Consider the following 19,473-nt stretch of genomic DNA (forward strand, 5'->3'; position numbering starts at 1 on the left):
AGGAACTGCAGGTTCAATGCTTATTACTCTTCAAATAACCTCCTTTCTGTTACAGGGTTCAAACTGCTGTCTTATTTGAAGTGGTAAGCTTTTCTTCTTTCTAATTGAAAGGAAAGATAAGTTAGGATCAGGGTTTTCTACCCCAAAGGAAGAGGACAGAATATTTTATCTCTTCGGTGTCATTTGATGCCAATTCTGCAGTCTGCCCTCAGCACTCTTCCAAAGTGGCAGAAGGGAATATTGGTCACTGGAGCTACGGATTCAGTAGGACCAACTTGTTGGCTTCCTTCTGCCCTTGCTAGTTTTAGGAGCAGGAGCCCTCATAGAGCCAGCTGCTAGGACTTGGGAGAGAACTGGGAGATCCCCTGGAGATCCTTTGTAGGCTGTTCCTCAGGGACTCTGCCTCTCAGCTACTCAAATCAGAAGATGGGCAGCCCAAGGACCAATAAAGGCATTTTCACAGACCAAATCCAAGGGAAGGGATTGAAGAACTCACCAGTTACTGCCCAGCATCCAGATTAACAACCAAAATAGAAGCGGGGAAAAGGAGCCAGAAGGATAGGGCCAGCCTGCGAGGGGGGAGATTGGCCATTGGTTGTGCTCTACCAGCCAGAGGCAGGGTCTGTCTGGAGGGGGATTGCGTTTCCTAACATTTGCTGGGGGATCTTTTTACAGCTCAGGGTGCCAAGCCTCAAAGGAGCAGAGATCACACACAGGTTTCTGCTGCCTCTGTGTGGAAACATTCTCTATGGGGAAACACCCCATAGAGTGTGGGCTCACTCTATCTACAGAAACAACTCCAAAATTCTTCACTTTGTTCCCAAAAGCAAGGCCTTTCCTCTGGTCTGAGAAAAAAACACAGCATTCCTTCATCCGATCCCTAACTTCAGAAGCTGGCCCTCAGCTTTTATTTTGTCCAGGCCACTGCCACACATGGGGTGAGGTCTCACAAAAGAGGAATAGACCTCATCGTGCTCTGCAGCTTCCTCACAAGAGGAGGAGGAGGACCAGGCGCTGAGCTCTGGCGACCAAGGGAATGATGACTCCAAGCTGAGTGGTGCACTTGCCACACCATAAGGATGGGATGTCATTCAGAGGGACCTGGACAAGCTGGAGAAGTGGGGCTGTGTGAACCTCATGAGGTTCAACGAGGCCAAGTGCAAGGTCCTATACCTGGGTTGAGACAATCCATGGTTTCAACACAGGATGGGGCATGGTATGGTTGAGAGCAGCCCTTTGGAGAAGGACTAGGGGTGCTAGTTGATGAGAAGCTCGACATGAGCTGGCAATGTGCGCTTGCAGCCCAGAAACCAACTGTGTCCTGGGCTCCCTCAAAAGAAGCGTGGCCAGCAGGGGAGGGAGGGGATTCTGCCCCTCTGTTCCACTCTTGTGAGACCTCATCTGGAGTATTGTGTCCAGTTCTGGAATCCTCAGCGTAAGAAGGAGATGGAGCTGCTGGAACGGGTTCAGAGGAGGCTACAAGGATGATCTGAGGGCTGGAGCACCTCCCATTAGGACAGGCTGAGAGAGATGGGGTTGTTCGGCCTGGAGAAGAGAAGGCTCTGAGGAGACCTTAGAGGGACCTTCCAGTACCTGAAGGGGCTACAAAGAAGCTGGGGAGGGGCTGTTCACAAACAGTTGTAGTGATAGGACGAGGGGTGATGGGCAAAAACTGGAGAGGGGCAGATTTAGACTGGACACAAGGAGGAATTTCTTCATGATGACAGTGGGGAGGCCCTGGCCCAGGTTGCCCAGGGAAGTTGTGGCTGCCCCATCCCTGGAGGTGTTCAAGGCCAGGTTGGATGAGGCTTGGAGCCCCTGATCCAGTGGGATCTAGTTGGAACTGGATGGGCTTTGAGGTCCCTTCAACCCAAACTATTCTGTGCTTCTATGAATGGCAGGAAGATGCCAGGGGAGGGTTAGGTTGGACATGAGGAGCAGGTTCTTCCCCCAGAGGGTGCTGGAGCACTAGAAAGACCCACAGCCTGACACCATTCCAGCAGCGTCTGCCGAGGCCCCCAGCCCCGTGGGTGGATGTCGGGGTGCCCTGTGCGGTGACAGGCGCTGCACTCAATCGCCCTCGGTGTCCCCGCACCCCTCGGCCCTTCCCGCAGGCCCCGCCCCGGCCCCGCCCCCGCCCAAGATGGCGGCGCTGCTGGTTCCGCTGCTGCTCCTGGCGGCGCTGGGCGCGGCGGCGCTGGCGCTGCTGTGGCGGCGGGCGGCGCGCGGCGCGGGGCGCGTGTGCGTGGCCGTGCTGGGCGACCTGGGCCGCAGCCCGCGCGTGCAGTACCACGCGCTCGCGCTCGCGCGCCACGGGCGGCGCGTGGCCCTGCTGGGCTTCGTGCGTGAGTGCGGCGGCGGGGCCAAGGGGCGGGGCCAAGGGGCGGGAGAGGGGAAGTGGGGGCGGGGCCTGATCAAGGGGGCGGGGCCAAGAGGGCTGGGGAAGGGGAGGGGGGCGATAGGGACAGAAAGAGGGGGGCAGGGGCAGGAGAAGAGGGGCAGGAGCAGTAGAAGAGAGCTGACGTGGGAGAAGGGAGGAAGGAGAACAAGGGCAGGAGAAGGGAACAGGGGGCAGGGAACCAGGGCAGGAGAAAGGGGGCGGGAACAGGACAAGGAGGGCAGGAGAAGGGGCAGGAGTAGGGATGCAAGGGGCGGGAGAGAGGGAGCAGGAGAAGGGGAGCAAAAGGCAGGAGAAGGGGGCCAGGGGGTGGGAAAAGGGGAGCAGGGGCAGGAGTAGGGAAGAAAGGAGCAGGGGCTGGATCAGGGACAGGAGAAAGGGATCGGGGGCAAGAGAAAGGGAGCAGGAGAAGGGGGGCAGGAGGAGAGGGGTGAAGTTGGGAGGAGGGGGCAAGGGCGGGGGAAGGGGCAGCAGGAGCAGGAGAGTCGGGCAGGGCCTGGGGCCAGGGCCAGGGCAGGGGCAGGGGCTCCCCGTGTGATGCTCGTCCCCCTTGCAGAGAGCCGGCCACACCGGGACGTGCTGCAGAACGATGAGATCCGGCTGGTGCCGGTGGCAGAGATACGGGGGCTGGCAGGTGGGTGCAGGGGCCGGGGCTGGTGGGCACCCCCGATCCGTTTGCTCAGCGCTGCTCTCCAGCCTCTGCTCCCCGGTCTGTCTGTCTGTCCAGCCAGGGTTGCTGTGTCCCAGGTGCAAAACCCAGCACTTGCCCTCTTTAAACTCCGTGTGGCTGGTGATTGCCCTGTTGTCTGGTTTTCCCGATCCTTCTGCAGGGCCTCTCTGCCCTCAGGAGCATCAGCAGCTTCTCCCAGTTTTGTGTCATCTGCAAACTTAGTAAACCTTCAAGTTCTGCATCCAGGTCATTTATAAAGAGAGTAAAGAGCCGTGGGCTAGGATGGATCCCTGTGGAACTCCGCTAGGGACTGGTTGCCAGCCAGCGCTATGCGAGGCGCATGTCTCCGGACAGTCACACTGCTCTCACTGCATGTTCTATCCTTTTCCAGCCCTCCCAATGCTGTTCCAGTACGTGGTGAAAGTCCTTGTGCAGGCAGTCCAGTTACTGTACACGATGCTGAAGATAGAGCAACCATCCTATATTCTTCTTCAGGTATGGTTTGTGGTGGGACTAGTATTAGTAAAAAGAAATAGTACTGCATTACAAGGCATTTTTAGCAGCCTTGTTCCAGTTTTTGAGAACTAAAACTAGTCTGGTCAGTGGTGTAAACCTATATCAGACTATTTATTTGGCTCTGAACTTTGATTTTTCTGTTGATAGCTTGCATGTGTCCTTCCTGTTTGTTGTTGAGCTTTTGGGATTTCACTGCTATGGACAGCAGTAAAGAATAAATCTTAACACAAATGTTTGTGTTTATTGGAGAGGAATTTTGATCCTGATCCAGCAGTAAATCTGAAATGCCTGCCAGTCTTCCCAGGAGAAACCAGCAGTTCTGTAATTGGTGAATACAAAGTTTTCTGGTCATTAAGATCATAGAATCATGGAATGGTTTGGGTTGGAAGGGACCTCAAAGCCCATCCAGTTCCACCCCCTGCCATGGGCAGGGACACCTCCCACTGGATCAGGGGCTCCAAGCCCCATCCAACCTGGCCTGGAACCCCTCCAGGGATGGGGCAGCCACCACTGCTCTGGGCAACATAATTTCAGCCATTTGATTTTCTTTTTCTGGGAGGTGCTTGGTGTTTGTCACTCCATCCCAGTCTCACGCTGTTCTTAAATATTTGTCTGATTTGCTGTACAGAATCCTCCGGGCTTACCCAGTATTGCTGTCGCCTGGGTCGCCTGCCTGTTCTGGAGAAGCAAACTGATCATCGATTGGCACAACTACGGATACACTCTGATGGGACTGAAACATGGGAGAAACCACCCGCTGGTACAGATTGCAAAGTGGTTTGTACAGTAAATTCTTCTTCTCCTCAGGGATTACGTACCTCGGCAGAGTTCAGAAGAACACAGTTCGTGAGGGGCTGTTTCTGTGAAGGGTTTCTGGGTTTTGCTGTGTTAAACTTTCTGTTTCAGGAAGCACATTCTGTAAAATACCTTCATTAAACATATGAGAAGGCAATTTGATGAAGTAGGTGGGTTGTTTTTTTGTGCATATGCAAACTTTGATCTTGTTATTAGCATTCCTGTTTATGTGCAGGTTTCTTTTATTCCCTGATGCCATTTACACTCCAGCTCATCTTTAAATACCCATTTCTTGCTGTATCCAATTGGTTACACGGAGATAAAGGCTGTAAAGGCTTTCAGGCGTGGTGTTCTTAGGTCTTGGAGGATAAGGGAGTTACGCTATATCCCTTCTCATAAACTGATACTGCTTTGGTATAAGGAGTCAATCATTAACTGGTAATTAAATTTCAGTTCCGGGGGGCAATTGTGGGTCTTCTGGTTTTGTTTACCTTTTAATTAGCACCGGCACTGGTGAGAAGTTGCTCTTTGTTTAATGCGATTGCCCGCCTTTCGTTTCTAACTAAAATTTCATTTTTGTCAGGTATGAGAAGTTTTTTGGGCGTTTGGCTGACTACAACTTGTGTGTCACTAACGCAATGAGAGAAGATCTGTGGGTGAATTGCGGCATCAGGTTAGTCGGGTCCCTCTGACAAATTAGTGTGTGCGTGCTCAAAGTGAAATGGAAAAACAGATGCCTGAGGATTCTGGATTCACAAGGATCTTACAAAGCAGCTTTCCCGAGCCCACCCGTCACCACTGGAACATGTTAGCTCAGTGTTGTAGTGAGCCAGTGCATTGCAGGCATTCAAGAAGCTTCATTAGCTGTCATAATTAACACCCCATTGACTAGAGGGTGGCAGTCCAGGCTTACAAAAGTTTGCTTGGAATCAGAATAAGGCAGACATCACTGTGGTTTTTAACAATTAGTCTGCCCTGCAGATGTTCTTCTGCAGTCAGAGGGCTTTAGGATCAAAGCTGCTCAGGAACAGTTATGAGGCAAGTCTGAAAGTCAGGACAACTATGTCTGCAGTTTGTATAGTTGTATTAGACCCTTGAGTACGCACACAAGAAGAGAGTCCTTTGTTACAGGATTAATACATCCACCTTGGTATATTCCAGCAAATTTCAGGAGTACAGAAGGCTGTAAGAGAAAATTAATTATTTTGCTCTATTGATTTACTTAATTCCGTTCTGCCTTACCTTGTCTGTTGCTGTGCCATGTATCTTGTGGTACATCTGCTTGTTTTTTACCTTGAGAATTCATTTTATTACAGGGCAGTGACGCTGTATGACAGACCAGCTTCCTATTTTAAGGAGACACCATTAGAACTTCAACATCATTTGTACTTGAAACTTGCCAAAGATTATGAACCATTTAAACCACGGTATGTGTAAGTAAAGCATGTGGTCACAGTCCTTAATCGAATGACATGAAGTTATTGCACTTGTTTACCAGAAACAGTTGTAGCTGGGGGCGCGGGTTACTGAACGTCAGTGGCAGAGCAGTGTCTCTGTGCTCGTGGCCAGCAGTCGGTGCGTGCAGGTTGGCTTAATTGTTGCTGGGAGAGGCCAGAGTAAGTGAAGTCATCAAATAGTGATAATTGAGTGCTCGGAGTGTGACATAACAGCAGTGTTTAATTGTTAAAGAAGCTGGCATAAGTACAGAGGGGAACTGTAATAGAACATCTCTGGGGTGGGACTTGCTCCCACTGAATGAGTTGGTGGTGATGGGAGGCTTCGTTCCCAGTAGCCCTTCCGTTCCCTTCCTGGGGAGAGCTCTCCAGACCGTGGTCTGTGCTAAGCATTCCTCTGTCTGTGTGCAGGGTGTCTCCTGTAGCAGACAGCTTTCTAAACATGGCGTTCTTTTAGCGAACTAATGCTTGGAAAAGCAGTGGAAGCCACGGTGTGTAGCGGCTTCTCTTTGGGAATGCCCACGGTAGAGTTACAGGCTCTGAGTTCAGCTGAATCATAGACTAGTTAGGGTTGGAAGGGACCTTAAAGATCATCCAGCTCCAAACCCCCTGTGATGGGCAGGGACACCTCCCACTGGCTCAGGCTGCCCAAGGCCCATCCAACCTGGCCTTGAACACCTCCAGGGATGGGGCAGCCACAACTTCCATTGGCAACCTGTTCCAGTGCCTCACCACTCTCATCGTGAAGAAATTCCTCCTTATGTCCAGTCTGAATCTGCCCCTCTCCAGTTTATCCCCGTTCCCCCTCATCCTATCCCCACAAGCCTTTATGAACAGCCCCTCCCCAGCTTTCCTGGAGCCCCTTCAGGTACTGGAAGGTCGCTATAAGAGCTCCTCAGAGCCTTCTCTTCTCCAGGCTGAACAACCCCAACTCTCTCAGCCTGTCCTTGTATGGAAGGTGCTCCAGCCCTCACATCATCTTTGTAGCCATGTGCTGTTGGCCCCCGTCTCTGCTGTGAGTTTGAAACAGAGCTGGAAAGAGAGGCTGTTCTCTCAACCTGTCACGGAAAACGCTTGGGTAAAGGTGGGATCATGCTGGTAGCAGTGATGTCAGTGGGCCCATGGTAGCAACAAGGAAGATGAATCACAGTCTCTGTTACGATGGAGTCTCTGCAGCTCAGAAGCAGTGTTTGGCGATTTCTCTTTCTTAAGTGTAGTGTTTCCTCCTGTTTGTGAGAACAAAACCCCTTTTTTGTGAGCAAACCCTTTCTCCGTAGTACAGAGTGTGTCGGTTTGGATGCCAAGAGGTCTGCCTTCACAGAAGTGGATGAGAAAACTGGACGCGTGCTAAAACCCAGAGGGCGACCAGCTCTTCTAATCAGCAGCACAAGCTGGACAGGTTTGCAAGCAAAGAGCTTTATATTTACTATTTAACTACTGGTTAGCAAAAGATAAAATGAGGGCTTTTGTATGTCCTCGCACTGGACGCTCACTATGCAGGTTTAAATAATCAATGGCAGGGTTGCTTTTTTCCTTCATCTGACTGAAAGGCTGTACAGACAGGTTGTATGGGATATCCCTCAGGGCTTGAACACGCTGGGGTTTAAGTTGTATTTTAATTATAGAGCTGCAGCGTAGAGGCTTGGCTTCAAGAACAAGTAAAGAGATTTCCTACTTGCTGTTTAATTTCCACTCTAGACGTACTGTCCTGCATGGCGGTGTCAAATGGATCAATAAACTCAAATATGTACTCTGTTATTTCTGATAATGTAGAGTACATAATCTTTTTTCCCCCTCTGTGTGTGAAAAAGGGAACAGAAAGTGGAAACAAATCCCTTGCTGGTAACCATGGGCAGAATTGTCTGTGCCTTTGAATTAACAGGGAAAGCTCTACACTTAATTTGGAAACTAGAAACGTTTAACGTCACAGCTTGGAGTCTGTGCAGGATTTGTGGCATTTGTCTGCCCCGGTGCCCATAAAGGCAGCAGGCAAGCACTGTGTTTTATTTATGAAAACCGTTCCAGCGGATATTTAGTAGGAAAAACAGATTCCATACTTAAATCATTTAAATGAAGGTGAGGAAAATCTTGATTATTGTTATTTAAAGACAACAATTCACTCTAAATGGTAGGAATATGAATGTCACTAATAAAGCCTTCTCTTTCAGAGGATGAAGACTTCTCAGTCCTTTTAAAAGCTTTAGAAGGTAGGTATGAAGGAATTCATCAATTCAAAGGAGAATAGTTGCTTTCTGGACAGTTGTGAGGGGTTTTGCTAAGGAACAGTGGTTGCAAATTCAAGAGAAAATGCAGGTGTATGGGATTAATCAGTGATTTAAGATTAGGAGTTGGAACATAGCAGTGCAACATCGGGATTCAATTAGAGTAGTTGTCGGGGAGAATTAATAGTTCTAACTAGTTTGTCTGTTGCTGTTTCACTTTCTAAGCTACAACGTGTGCTCACGGTGATCACAGTGAGAGGAGGGTGTGCACATTGTCTGGTTGTGTAGGCTTTGCAGCTGCAGTTTCTAAGTTGTGATACTGAAATGGCTGATATGGTGCACTAGAATAAACACCTCGTGAACAGTGCATTTAAACAGACCATAACTGACTTGTACAGGAGTTTGCAAATGTTAACATTGCTACATTTACTTTTAAACCAGGTGTCTGTATATTTGTTGACCCTAACTGGTTTTTATGTTCTCCAGTTTACGAGCAGTACATTGATGGGGGAGCTGAGCTTCCATCGTTAGTGTGTGTGATAACAGGTAAGGGTTTATTTGCATTACAGTTCTTTCTGTGCTGATACAGAAGACTTTATTTTCACTTTTGTTCTATGTTGACTCTTTGTTGGTGGTGAAGAGATAGGAGGGGCTGTTGTCTTTGTGTCTGGGGACAGGAGCAGTGATGTGCCGTCCATTACAGCCATGTCATCATGGCACCGCTTTAAAGAGGAGAAGCTCTCGACCTGCCTGCCTGGTACAGCTGTGCGTTATTCCATGGGCAGAAGACTTTTAGTCCAGCATTGAGATACTGCACCAAAAGGAATTATAATCTGATGTTTGGAGTGTGAAGCAGAAAGGTTTAGGTGTTGGGAAAGACCTGCTCATCAAACAAGGGTTTGCCAGTAAGCTGTGTAGGCAGAAGGGATGTGTTTGGTTAACGGTCTCAGTAAGAGCAAACTAAACCCCAGTGTGGTTTTTGAAGGGCCAGTTGTTCTGATGGAGTTTGCCCTGACTTCTTTCGTTACCTTAGGGCTGTGGACAAACCTGAGGCTGGGAGTGTGGATGGCCGACTCTTCTGAACGTGGAGTAAATGATGCTGGGTTCATGCTGTTCTCGAGGGGACTCGGTCCTCCCTGTGTCCTTGGGGTCTGCGTGTGGTGTCCTGTGTGTGCCTGGTACAACAGCAGTGTTCGCAAGAGGCACAGACCACACTATTTTCAGTCATCTTGATAAAAAAGACTATTATATCTATATTTTTCTGGTTTAAACAGGTAAAGGACCTCTGAAAGACTACTACAACGGACTGATAAATAAACTGCACTTGAAACACATCCAGATCTGTACACCGTGGCTGGAAGCTGAGGATTACCCACTTTTGCTCGGTAAATAGTGGATTGAGAATGCATGAAAAATCACTTGGCAAAGATGGAGAGAGCTGCTGCAGGTCTGACATAGGAGCTGGTAGAACACAGGAAGGGAATGAAGGTGCTGATTAGTGACAGCTTGATGTGTGCTGTCCCTGGGTTTGATCATGCCACCAAAACTGCTCAGTTTTTCTATCTACAGCTTTTCACTGTTCTCCCAAGAAGTAAGCGTAGTCTCTGCGTGGCTGTTTCAGCCTGTTCTTTGTACTCTTAATTTCTTCTAACTGTGCAGAAATACAGCGTGCCTGTGCATCTTCCAGTGCACTGTCAGGGTCACCACTAAATGAAATCATGAAGGTTTTGGCTGAGCAAACAAAAATAGCTGAAATCTAAATTAACAAACCCTTAGAATAGTGCTCCCTCAGTGTGGATTAGTGTAAAGAGTGAGTAAGCTTAAAAGTAGTAAAATACATATTCAACTTGATGTATGCTCAGCAGGGTTCAAGCTGCTGTGCAGCTGGAGAACACTGTCTATGCTTGGTGCTTTTTAACTCGTGAAGATAACGTCTATAAAATCACACTGATTTCTCTGCTTTGAACTCACTGGAGCTGGAGGTGGCCACTGGTGAGCCCTGTGGGTTATCCTGCCTGGATCATATAGAGTTTTCCTGTGCGCTTAACCACTTGTAGCAGATTCAGAGGCAGAAAGGCTGTTTTAAGATATGTGCAATGTTTAAAATTCCTTTTAATTGAATTTGCCCTCACCTGGTGTGTTTCTAAAGCCAGACTGACCAGAAACAAAGCATATTGCACTTGGTTTTCCCGAGTGCTTGAAATTGCATCAGTCTGGATGGTGCTGCAAGCAGTTGCTGTTCCACTCGCACCATCCAAAGCACAACATCAGTAGAAAGGTTTGCAGTGAGACTGGAGGAGCTGTTTGCCTCCAGGCTCAGCCTCTCGTCCATTCTGTTTGCCTCCAGGCTCAGCAGACCTGGGGGTGTGTCTGCACAAGTCATCCAGCGGCTTGGATCTGCCCATGAAGGTGGTGGATATGTTCGGCTGTTGTTTACCTGTGTGCGCGATATATTTTGAATGGTAAGAGCTTGCTTGTTCTGATGGAGCTTAAGGGGGATCACATTAAACATCCTTACAAAGCAGTTCCACATCTGCTGTGCGTATCCAATGAGATCCTGCTGTTATGCCATAACAGTATGGGGTTTTAATTCAATAAGATAAATTAGGAATCAAGGTTGTTTTATTTAAGATCAGTTTAAAAAAATTAACACTAGTTTCTACAAAGTTGGGAGTGTTTAATGCAACCAGTTGCCTTAAAAACCGACCCCGTAATCCTTTGTTTCGGTGAGGGTTGAGTGTGCATGGTCACTCTGGCAATTCACTGCCTCTTGGGGAAACAGCAGCCCTTATAAATGAAGAGACGCTGTCTGTGGACATCTCGTGAGCTGGATCCTGGGCTGGGATAGTCTGACAGAGAGGGGAGAAACAGTCTTAACATGTAAAAGCTTTACTCTCTTTGTCAGGCCTGGAGCTCGTCTCTCCCCATCCAGGATCCCTGGGCTGCAGATGCCCTCTTGCAGTCCCTCCAGAGGTCACCACACGACTCCTAAACATGTTCTGTCCCACTCACTGCTTTCTGTCTCATGCTTTCTTCCATGGCTTCTCTTCACAGCTTACATGAACTTGTGAAGCACGATGAAAACGGTCTGATATTCCGGGACTGGAATGAACTTGCAGAACAACTGAAGGTAAAGGCTGGACTGATTTCTCTTTGTAGTAGCTGTAACTATAGAGGTGCCACCATGTGAGCCATCTCCCCTCTGGCTGCCAGCTCTGTATTGTGCATCCTCAGAAGATACTGCTTTGCCTGGTGAATGCTATTGGTCTCACTTCTGTTGGAATGTGGATACAAAGCTGGCAAGAACACTTAAATATTGTCATTGTGTGCTGTTTATGGGGTCAGACAGACAGCTCTCTCCTTCTGCAGCCTTGTAGTTGAGGGATAACTGTGGGGAGGCTGGAATGAGTCTGAAATGTGACATGGGGTGTTTTCTGTGATCTTCTTTGTTTAACCTACAGATGCTTTTCTTGGGATTCCCTACACTGGAAGGGAAACTTCACAGCTACAGGGAAAACCTCCGTGCGTCCAAGCAGCTGCGCTGGGATGAGAGTTGGGACCAGACTGTTCTTCCTTTGTTCAGGCAGAACGACTGACCGTGGAGGAGGAGGGGGGAGTCAGAAAAACAGATTCATTCCTGGAGATGCATGGATCTGATAAATAGTGAATAAACGCTTTGTATTGTCTGTGTTTGCAGTTTGTAACTACTTCACCTTGGGACAGTGGTTTGGACACAGCTTTTCCTTCACAATTGGAGCTGTGTCTGAATAAGACAGGGCTGAAAGTGCAGCCGTGGCGGTTCATTGTGTGCCAGTGGTGGAAGTCCTGCGGGAAGACGTAATTCCTGTGCAGGAGAGCTTAAGCCTTGCCTTCTGGCCTGCCTTGCCTTCCATATCACTTGGGGTGAAGCTGTGGGAAGTGGGAGGGAAGTGGAGTTCCTCGAGGAACTTGTGTGAGCGAGACCTGTTACTTCCGCTGCTAAAAAGTCACTTTTTGGTGAACTTACTTAAATCCATTTCTCAGCTGTTGCCAGCTGGACCTGCTGTGTGGGAAGCGCTTCAGGAGGTGCTTGGAGTATTTTTTTCTTGGAAATAAGAGGTGCCTTTTATCCGAGTTGCTGTGTTTGAACTGAGGGTCCAGTGGGGTTTGTTTTGTGAACCAGTTAATATTCCTGGCTCACCTTCCTTAGACAAGTGCTGAATGTCCTCTGGTGTGATTTTACTGTGATGCTCGGAGCCTCTCCTGTGCGTTTGGAGAATTCAAGATAGTCTTGTTGCAAGGATTGCTCCTGTTGGTCTGAAAAGCCTCACTCTGTCGGATTTGAGGCTGTACAAATAGCTGGAGAATAGTCACATTCGGTTGCATGTCATCGAGAAGAATCCTGTGGCCGTGGGCTGGAATAACCTGCCATCTGATCCCAGCTTTATCTGTAAGGAGAAACACTGGGAATCATTCTGCTTAATGAAACGAGAAGCCAGAGCTGTGTGCCCAGGTCTGTAAGAAGAGACCTGCAGCATGTTGTTAACGCGAGCCATGGGGAAATGCTTAGGAGATGGTGATTTTAAACACAGCAGTGCTTGTGCTGTGCACTCCATCACTTTGTGAGTTAAGCAATTGCTTGCAGACCCAAAAGACAGGCCTCCCAAGGAAAACCCCTACTCCCTCCCTATTGTATTTAATCTCTGGTTGGATTTTTAACCCACAAAGAACAGCTAAAAGAAGGTAAAGGCTTTAAGCAGCCTCTGGAATGTTACACTGCAGCACAGGTTGATTCCTCCTTTCTTAGTTAACCTAAGCTTAACCCTTCCTCAGTTTCCCATCACCACCGCACCTGCATTTCCTCCCCAGCTGGCACTCAACAAAAGGGAATGGTGACAAACGGACATAGCAAAAGGTGACATTCAAATCCATGTGGAATACTCCTGCTCTTAGGCAGAGCACTCTGAATTCAGCTCTGGGATAAGCATCTCCCTGTTGGACAACACCTGGCACCAACCAGAGCTCCTTTCAGCTCTACTACGGATCAAGGGATGGGGAAAGAGGCCAAAACCACAGATACGCTTGATGCAAAAGGTACCTACAGAGCTCAGCCTGGAAGAGGTGATAGGTGTCCGGGTTACGGATTGTGGAAGCAATGTAGACATCTGGAGGTTTTCCGTCTGCTCCAAAGGCAGAGAGTTTCTGGAGCATACCAATAAGGGCTAAAATGATCTCTGGATCGTACACCACATCTGCACAGAAAGGAAAACATTCAGCACTTGCCAAGAGTAAAAAGCAGAATGAAAACTACAGAACAAAGATGTAAAATATTCACCTTGCAGGAATCACAGGATCATTTACATTGGAAAAGACCTTTGAGATAATAGAATGGTTTGGGTTGGAAGGGACCTCAAAGCCCAACCAGTCCCACCCCCTACCATGGGCAGGGACACCTCCCACTGGATCAGGGGCTCCAAGCCCCATCCAACCTGGCCTTGGAACGCCTCCAGGGATGGGGCAGCTACCACTGCTCTGGGCAACCTGGGCCAGGGCCTCCCCACCCTCATCATGAAGAATTTCTTCCTTATGTCCAGTCTAAATCTGCCCCTCTCCAGTTTATACCCGTTCCCCCTCGTCCTATCACCACAAGCCTTTGTAAACTTTATTTACTCTTGTAAACTTTATTTACTCCCCAGCTTTATTGTAGCCCCCTTCAGGAACTGGAATATCCAACCTAACCCTCCCCTGGCATCTTCCTGTCATTCCCTTGGGTCCTATCCTTGGTCACCAGAGAGAAGACCTCAATGCCTGCTTTTCCCCGTGTGAGGAAGCTGCAGAGCGCAATCCAGAAGCAGAAGCGCAAAACACCTGCTGCAATGATGACGTCAGGATGGAGATCTGACACTTGGGTTTCTGTAACTGAGCCCCAGTCAAGTTCTGCAACAGTGAGTGCCACGTTTTGGTGCTTTGCTGCCTCTGCCTCCCAGTCGTGGGGCTCCGTTTGGATGTGATGGGCAGCTCCAGGCTCCAGGACAAAGCCGTTCAAGCGGATGTTTTGTGCCAGCTCTTGGAGAACACGGGGGTGGCAGTCACTGAATATGAACCGCTTGGGATGGCAGGCTTTACAGATTGCAATTCCAGTGAAGCCGATGCCACTCCCTAGTTCCAAAACTGTCCTGAAAGGTAATAACAGAGTAAAGAAGTACTTAGGACTCCAAATTGAGTTAGGTAACATCTGCTGCAAGCTATTTCAATTATTTTTGAGTAAACCATCTACAATCCAATCTGTTTGAAATAACTGGTAGAGTTGGTAAACACTGAAAATGCAATTAAAAGCGTAAAAAATGACATACTTTAAATACTGCTTTTGCATACGGTACAAAGCATTTCCACAGCAGGGATGAGATACATTCCACCCGGGTTTACAGTTGTGCAGCGTGGTTGCTTCCATCCGAACTGGCTGCCTCATTCTTTCCCCAGAGACATATCCCTGCCCTGTAAGCTGCTGAAGAGGGCTACTGAGTTGCAGGGTGGAGGAGAGGGAGGTGGAGGTCTAGTGGCCGCTCCACATCAGTGGCCACATGCAAGGCCATGTGTGCAGCAAGGATCAGTCGAGGAGAACGAGCTAGCCCTGATGTCTCTGCCACTCGTTTGCCTGTCAGGATAACCAAACTGGCCCCTGGTCACCCCTCCCGCATATCAACACAGGCAGGGAGAGTTCCACCATAGCCACAGATCAACGAATCAGAGGGGTTCCTGAAAACAGATGTATTAATAAGATTTGTGAATAGAAACCAATATATGTTGTACTCAGATGACTTAATGGATGTGGAAACCATGAGTTTTGAGTGTTAGAAATGGCTTGATGTATGACCCTGGAGTTTTTCGGATCCCTACACGTTGGTGGAGGTTGCACCAGCAGGGGTGCAAAACAACCCACCGCATCCCTTACCAGCAGCACCACTGGCCGAAGGTAAAGAAGATAAGGAGCTGGGCTGACTGATAGCCCAGACGTTCTCACTACAGAAGGAACTGACATCAACATCCCATCATGGATCAATCCCTACACCACCACAGCATCTGCAAAAACTTCACCTGCAGCAACATCATGGAAACATCTAAAAAGACTTTATCATTGAACTCCTGATGGGTCAATACAGTCCCTAACAAATCCTTATAGGATACTAATATCAGTCTGCACTTAAGCTTATATTCTTGACTTAGAATTGTAACATTATAAACTAAATGTTTAAGGGCAGTTCCAGGTCCTGCTCCATCTGCCTCGGTGTGTGACACTCAGTCATTGGGGAGGAACAGGCACTCCGGCAGCGCAGCTCCTCTCCTCTGGCAGTTGCTATTTACAGTTAACTCAGCCGAATCATTCCTCAAAAGGGCTTATTCCTCTCACTGCTGATAAACGAAGCCCAGACTCTGAAACCAGATGCGGATACCTGCACATTGATCAACCAAGCTCAGCCAAATTACCATGGAATGCAGCAGACGTCACTCCTGGCTGGACAGCATGGCAGCTGAGATTTGGCAGCCTACTTTAGGGAGCATCTCTGACTGCATGGCATAATGGTTTTGATCTTAAAACCCATCTTAAAAGAACTATGTGGTCCCTTCCTGGACTAAAGTTTGGCTATTGCAGAGCAGATGAGAGCAACAATTTTCCAGTAGCAAAAGGGGGGGCTATTTCAGTTATTCTAATATATATATTAGAATCACAAACTGGTTTGGGTGGGAATGGACCTTCAAACCTATCCAGTTCCACCTCCCTGCCATGGGCAGGGACACCTCCCACTGGATCAGGGTGATCAAAACCTTGAACAACCTGGCCTTGAACACTTCCAGGGATGCGGCAGCCACCACTGCTCTAGAAACCCTTGGCCAGGGCCTCCTCACCCTCATCATATTGAATTTCTTCTGAAGATTCTATCTAAACCTCTGCTCTTTCAGCTCAAAACTGTTCCTCCTCATCCTGTCCCTGCACTCCCTGATCCAGACTCTCTCCCCAGCTTTACCTGGAGCCCCTTTCAGTACTGGAAGCTGCTCTAAGGTCTCCTCGGAGCCTTCTCTTCTCCAGGCTGAACAATCCCAACTCTCTCAGCCTGTCCTCACACAGGAGCTGCTCCAGCCCTTGGATCATCTCTGTGGCCTCCTCTGGACTCTCTCCAACAGTTCCATGTCCTTCCTGTACTGAGGACTCCAGAACTGGACACGGGGCTCCAGGTGGGGTCTCACCAGAGCAGAGCAGAGGGTCAGAATCCCCTCCCTCCCCTGCTGGTCCCACTGCTGTAGATGCAGCCCAGGACACAGTTGGTTTCTGGGCTGTGAGCCCACACTGAGCTTCTCATCCCCCAGCACCCCAAGCCCTTCTCCTCAGGGCTGCTCCCAATCCAGCTTTAATATTATTAAATTGCAGTTGTGTAGCTCACTCACAATACAACTGACAATGTCTGTCATCGTCTTTCCGTCCGTGCTGCTGTTGTTACCTGTTACGGAAAACTGCTGAGTTCTCTACTGCCCACTCAGCGAGGTGAAGAGCAGCATCCCAGGTGACGAGCCCCGTGGTTCCCCCAGAGATCATTGCCACGCTCTCGGAAAGGGTGACACATTCTCCCATGGGCTGGAAGTAACACAAGAAAACAAAGATGTATCCACACAGACAATGGGTTTACAGTTTACAGTCAATATTGGAAAGGTAGGAAGCACTTCGGGTTTCTCAGGGGTTACTTTGAAAGGCACCAATTACTTAGTTCAGATGATTAAAAGGGATTTCATAGAATAATCATAGAATCACAGACTGGGTTGGGTTGGAAGGGACCTGCCCAAGGCCCCATCTTCTGTTTTATAGTAACCTTGAGGTCCATGACCGCTGCTGGTGCAACAGAGGGATGAGCTTTCCTCTTAGAGCAGCTCCCAGTACTGAAAGGGGCTCCAGGAAAGCTGGGGAGGGGCTCTGGATCAGGGTGTGCAAAAACAGGATGAGAGGGAATTTTTAAGCTGAAAGAGGGGAGATTGGCATGAGATTTTAGGAAGAAATGTTTTTTTGTGAGGGTGGGGAGGCCCTGTCCCAGGTTGCCCAGAGCAGTGGTGGCTGCCCCATCCCTGGAGGGATTCCAGGCCAGGTTGGATGGGGCTTGGAGCCCCTGATCCAGTGGGAGGTGTCCCTGCCCATGGCAGGGGGGTGGAACTGGATGATCTTTAAAGTCCTCCCAGCTACCTTGTAGCCCCTTCAGGTACTGGAAGGTTGCTCTGAGGTCTCTTCACAGCCTTCTCTTTTCCAGGCTGAACAACCCCAACTCTCTCAGCCTGTCCTCATACAGGAGGTACTTCAGCCCCCACATCATCTCCCTGGCTTCCTCTGGACTCGCTCCATGTCCTTCCTGTGCTGTGGACTCCAGAACTGAACGCAGGGTCCAGGTGCTTTTTAACAATGCAGCATTAGTTCTTACCAGTAAGTAGGTTTTGTAACAGCGAGTAGATTCTTCTTCATTCAAAACACCTGCCAGCGTGTCATACAGTTCATCGAGGGGTTCAGCTCCCGTGGCCTCATGCTGTGTGACAGAGAATAAGGTGGTCAGGCATGCCACAAGGTCTGTCCTGAGACAGAGAACGTACACACACCAGGGCCTGTTTCAACGCCTCGTTGACCAGAACATCGCGCACTGTTCTGCTATTGCCCAGTGCAAACCAGGCAGGTTTTCAAGGGAAACAAGCAAAAGAAAAGTCAGCCCTACCTTTTTGATGAGTTCAGTGAGGAAGCATCTTCTGTACTTGGTGGGAGGGGGATATTTTACACACAGAGAGTGGAGAACAGTCTGAAACAGGAACAGCAATCATCACTGATTACTGAAGGTGGTGAGGGTCCAGAGGGAGAGCAAGGAGCCACGCGTCGGCTCTGTGTCAGGAACTGTGCTGCAACTTAGGCTGTAGCCAAACGAAGCGATACTGAGCCAGAAAATGAAATGCATTGCTTTCTGGTCAGTTTGTTGGTTTGCGGAGCCACAGCAGCAAACATGGCTCATGCCTTTCAAAAAATGACAAAACTGAGTGGAAAGAGCCCCATTTACTCTCCTTCTCCTTTTGCTTTTCTCTTCTCTCTCTCTCTCCTTTTCAGTTTGCCACCTCGCTTGCCGCTCCCCTCGCTTGCTGCTTCCTCAAAGTGCTGCAGACACACATTTTTTGAACCTGTCCAGAGATGGAGACTCCCCCACTGCCCTGGTCAGCCTCTGCCAGGGCTTTACTGCTCTGTCAGTGAAGACATTTTTCCTAATATCCAATCTAAACCTCCCCTGGTGCAACTTGAGGCCATTTCCTCTCATCCCATCACTTAGAAGAACCCAGCACCCATCTCAGTCCAATCTCCTTTCCAGGAGCTGCAGAGAGCGATGAGGTCTCCCCTCAGCCTCCTCTTCTCCAGGCTAAACACCCCCAGGTCTCTCAGCCGCTCCCACAGCCCCTGTTCTCCAGACCCTTCCCCAGCTCTGTTCCCTTCTCCAGACACGCTCCAGCCCCTCAAGGTCTTTCTTGGAGTGAGGGGCCCAAAACTGACCCAGGATTCGAGGTGCAGCCTCCCCAGCGCCGAGTGCAGGGGACGATCCCTGCCCTGCTCCTGCTGGCCACCCCATGGCTGATCCCAGCCAGGATGCTGGTGGCCTTCTCGCCCACCTGGGCCGCTGCTGTGATGGCAGAAGAGCTGAGTGAGGGGACAAGGAGGGGCTGTGCTGTTGCCCAGGCCTGGCTGCAGGGCTGCGTGACGATGAGCACAAAGCAAGGCTCTGCTCTCCATCCCCATTACCTGGTGCAGGATGTCCGCCAGCAGCGAGGGACCCGGTGCTGCACGCAGGTTCTGTTCAAGCTCCTAAAGCAGAGCAATCACAGAATTATTTGGGTTGGAAGGAACCTCAAAGACCTCCCAGTCCCACCCCCTGCCACGGGCAGGGACACCTCCCACTGGATCAGGGGCTCCAAGCCCCATCCAACCTGGCCTGGAACCCCTCCAGGGATGGGGCAGCCACAGCTTCCCTGGGCAACCTGGGCCAGGGCCTCACCACCCTCATTGTTAAGAATTTCTTCCTAATGTCTGATCTAAATCTCCCCCTTTCCAATTTAAAGCCGTTCCCCTTCGTCCCATCACTCGACTCCCTTGGAAATAGCCCCTCCCCAGCTGCCCTGCAGCCCCTCCAGCTGCTCTGAGCTCTCCCCCGCCCCCGGATACCCCGTACCGCCCAGGGGAAGGACCGGAGCGGCCGGCCCGCCAGGAAGCGGCGCTGGAAGCGGCTCCCGAGCTGCTCCGGCTCAGCCATGGCCCCGGGGGCGCCTCCTCCCGCCCGCGCCGGGACCCGAACCGACAGTCACGTAGACCCCAGTCCGCGGCGGAACCCCCCGCGCCACACCCACTCCACGCCCGCCACGCCCCCTCCAAACAGGCCA

At 49.8% G+C, this 19,473-nt stretch overlaps 2 protein-coding genes across 3 annotated transcripts; one reads left to right on the forward strand and one right to left on the reverse strand.

Annotated features, from left to right (window-relative positions):
- Positions 1 to 2,112: 2,112 nt before the first annotated feature.
- On the forward strand, positions 2,113 to 11,741 carry ALG1 (ALG1 chitobiosyldiphosphodolichol beta-mannosyltransferase). Of its 2 annotated transcripts, none has more exons than XM_054080454.1 (13): positions 2,113 to 2,345; positions 2,955 to 3,032; positions 3,460 to 3,563; positions 4,213 to 4,361; positions 4,963 to 5,052; positions 5,696 to 5,812; positions 7,111 to 7,232; positions 8,002 to 8,040; positions 8,542 to 8,601; positions 9,330 to 9,440; positions 10,403 to 10,517; positions 11,110 to 11,185; positions 11,517 to 11,741. In XM_054080454.1, the coding sequence occupies exons 1-13, from the start codon at positions 2,144 to 2,146 to the stop codon at positions 11,649 to 11,651; spliced, it is 1,398 nt and encodes a 465-aa protein (XP_053936429.1). In that variant the 5' UTR covers positions 2,113 to 2,143; the 3' UTR covers positions 11,652 to 11,741. The 2 variants fall into 2 exon arrangements, with proteins under 2 accessions (XP_053936429.1, XP_053936431.1); XM_054080456.1 differs by having other exon boundaries at positions 2,115 to 2,345; positions 5,696 to 5,806.
- A 137-nt stretch (positions 11,742 to 11,878) lies between these two features.
- Positions 11,879 to 19,444, reverse strand: EEF2KMT (eukaryotic elongation factor 2 lysine methyltransferase). The gene is made up of 8 exons (XM_054080457.1): positions 19,266 to 19,444; positions 18,839 to 18,901; positions 17,778 to 17,858; positions 17,493 to 17,594; positions 16,530 to 16,663; positions 13,903 to 14,210; positions 13,137 to 13,286; positions 11,879 to 12,482 (listed from the first exon to the last, which is right to left on the reverse strand). Exons 1-8 carry the CDS (start codon positions 19,344 to 19,346, stop codon positions 12,274 to 12,276), a joined length of 1,128 nt encoding a protein of 375 aa, XP_053936432.1. The 5' UTR covers positions 19,347 to 19,444; the 3' UTR covers positions 11,879 to 12,273.
- Between the last annotated feature and the right edge of the window lie 29 nt (positions 19,445 to 19,473).

The sequence above is a fragment of the Cuculus canorus genome, chromosome 15 (genome assembly GCF_017976375.1).
Source record: "Cuculus canorus isolate bCucCan1 chromosome 15, bCucCan1.pri, whole genome shotgun sequence".
Lineage (NCBI taxonomy): Eukaryota > Metazoa > Chordata > Aves > Cuculiformes > Cuculidae > Cuculus > Cuculus canorus.

Excerpts from the sequence above, each read along its gene's own strand:
- EEF2KMT (XM_054080457.1), bottom strand. The coding sequence starts at position 19,346 with ATGGCTGAGCCGGAGCAGCTCGGGAGCCGCTTCCAGCGCCGCTTCCTG. Across the intron at positions 18,902-19,265 it reads TCCGGTCCTTCCCCTGGGCG|GAGCTTGAACAGAACCTGCG; the intron begins GTACGGGGTATC and ends GCTCTGCTTTAG. Across the intron at positions 17,595-17,777 it reads TCACTGAACTCATCAAAAAG|CATGAGGCCACGGGAGCTGA; the intron begins GTAGGGCTGACT and ends TCTGTCACACAG.
- ALG1 (XM_054080454.1), top strand. The coding sequence starts at position 2,144 with ATGGCGGCGCTGCTGGTTCCGCTGCTGCTCCTGGCGGCGCTGGGCGCG. Across the intron at positions 5,053-5,695 it reads TGGGTGAATTGCGGCATCAG|GGCAGTGACGCTGTATGACA; the intron begins GTTAGTCGGGTC and ends ATTTTATTACAG. Across the intron at positions 11,186-11,516 it reads AACTTGCAGAACAACTGAAG|ATGCTTTTCTTGGGATTCCC; the intron begins GTAAAGGCTGGA and ends TTTAACCTACAG.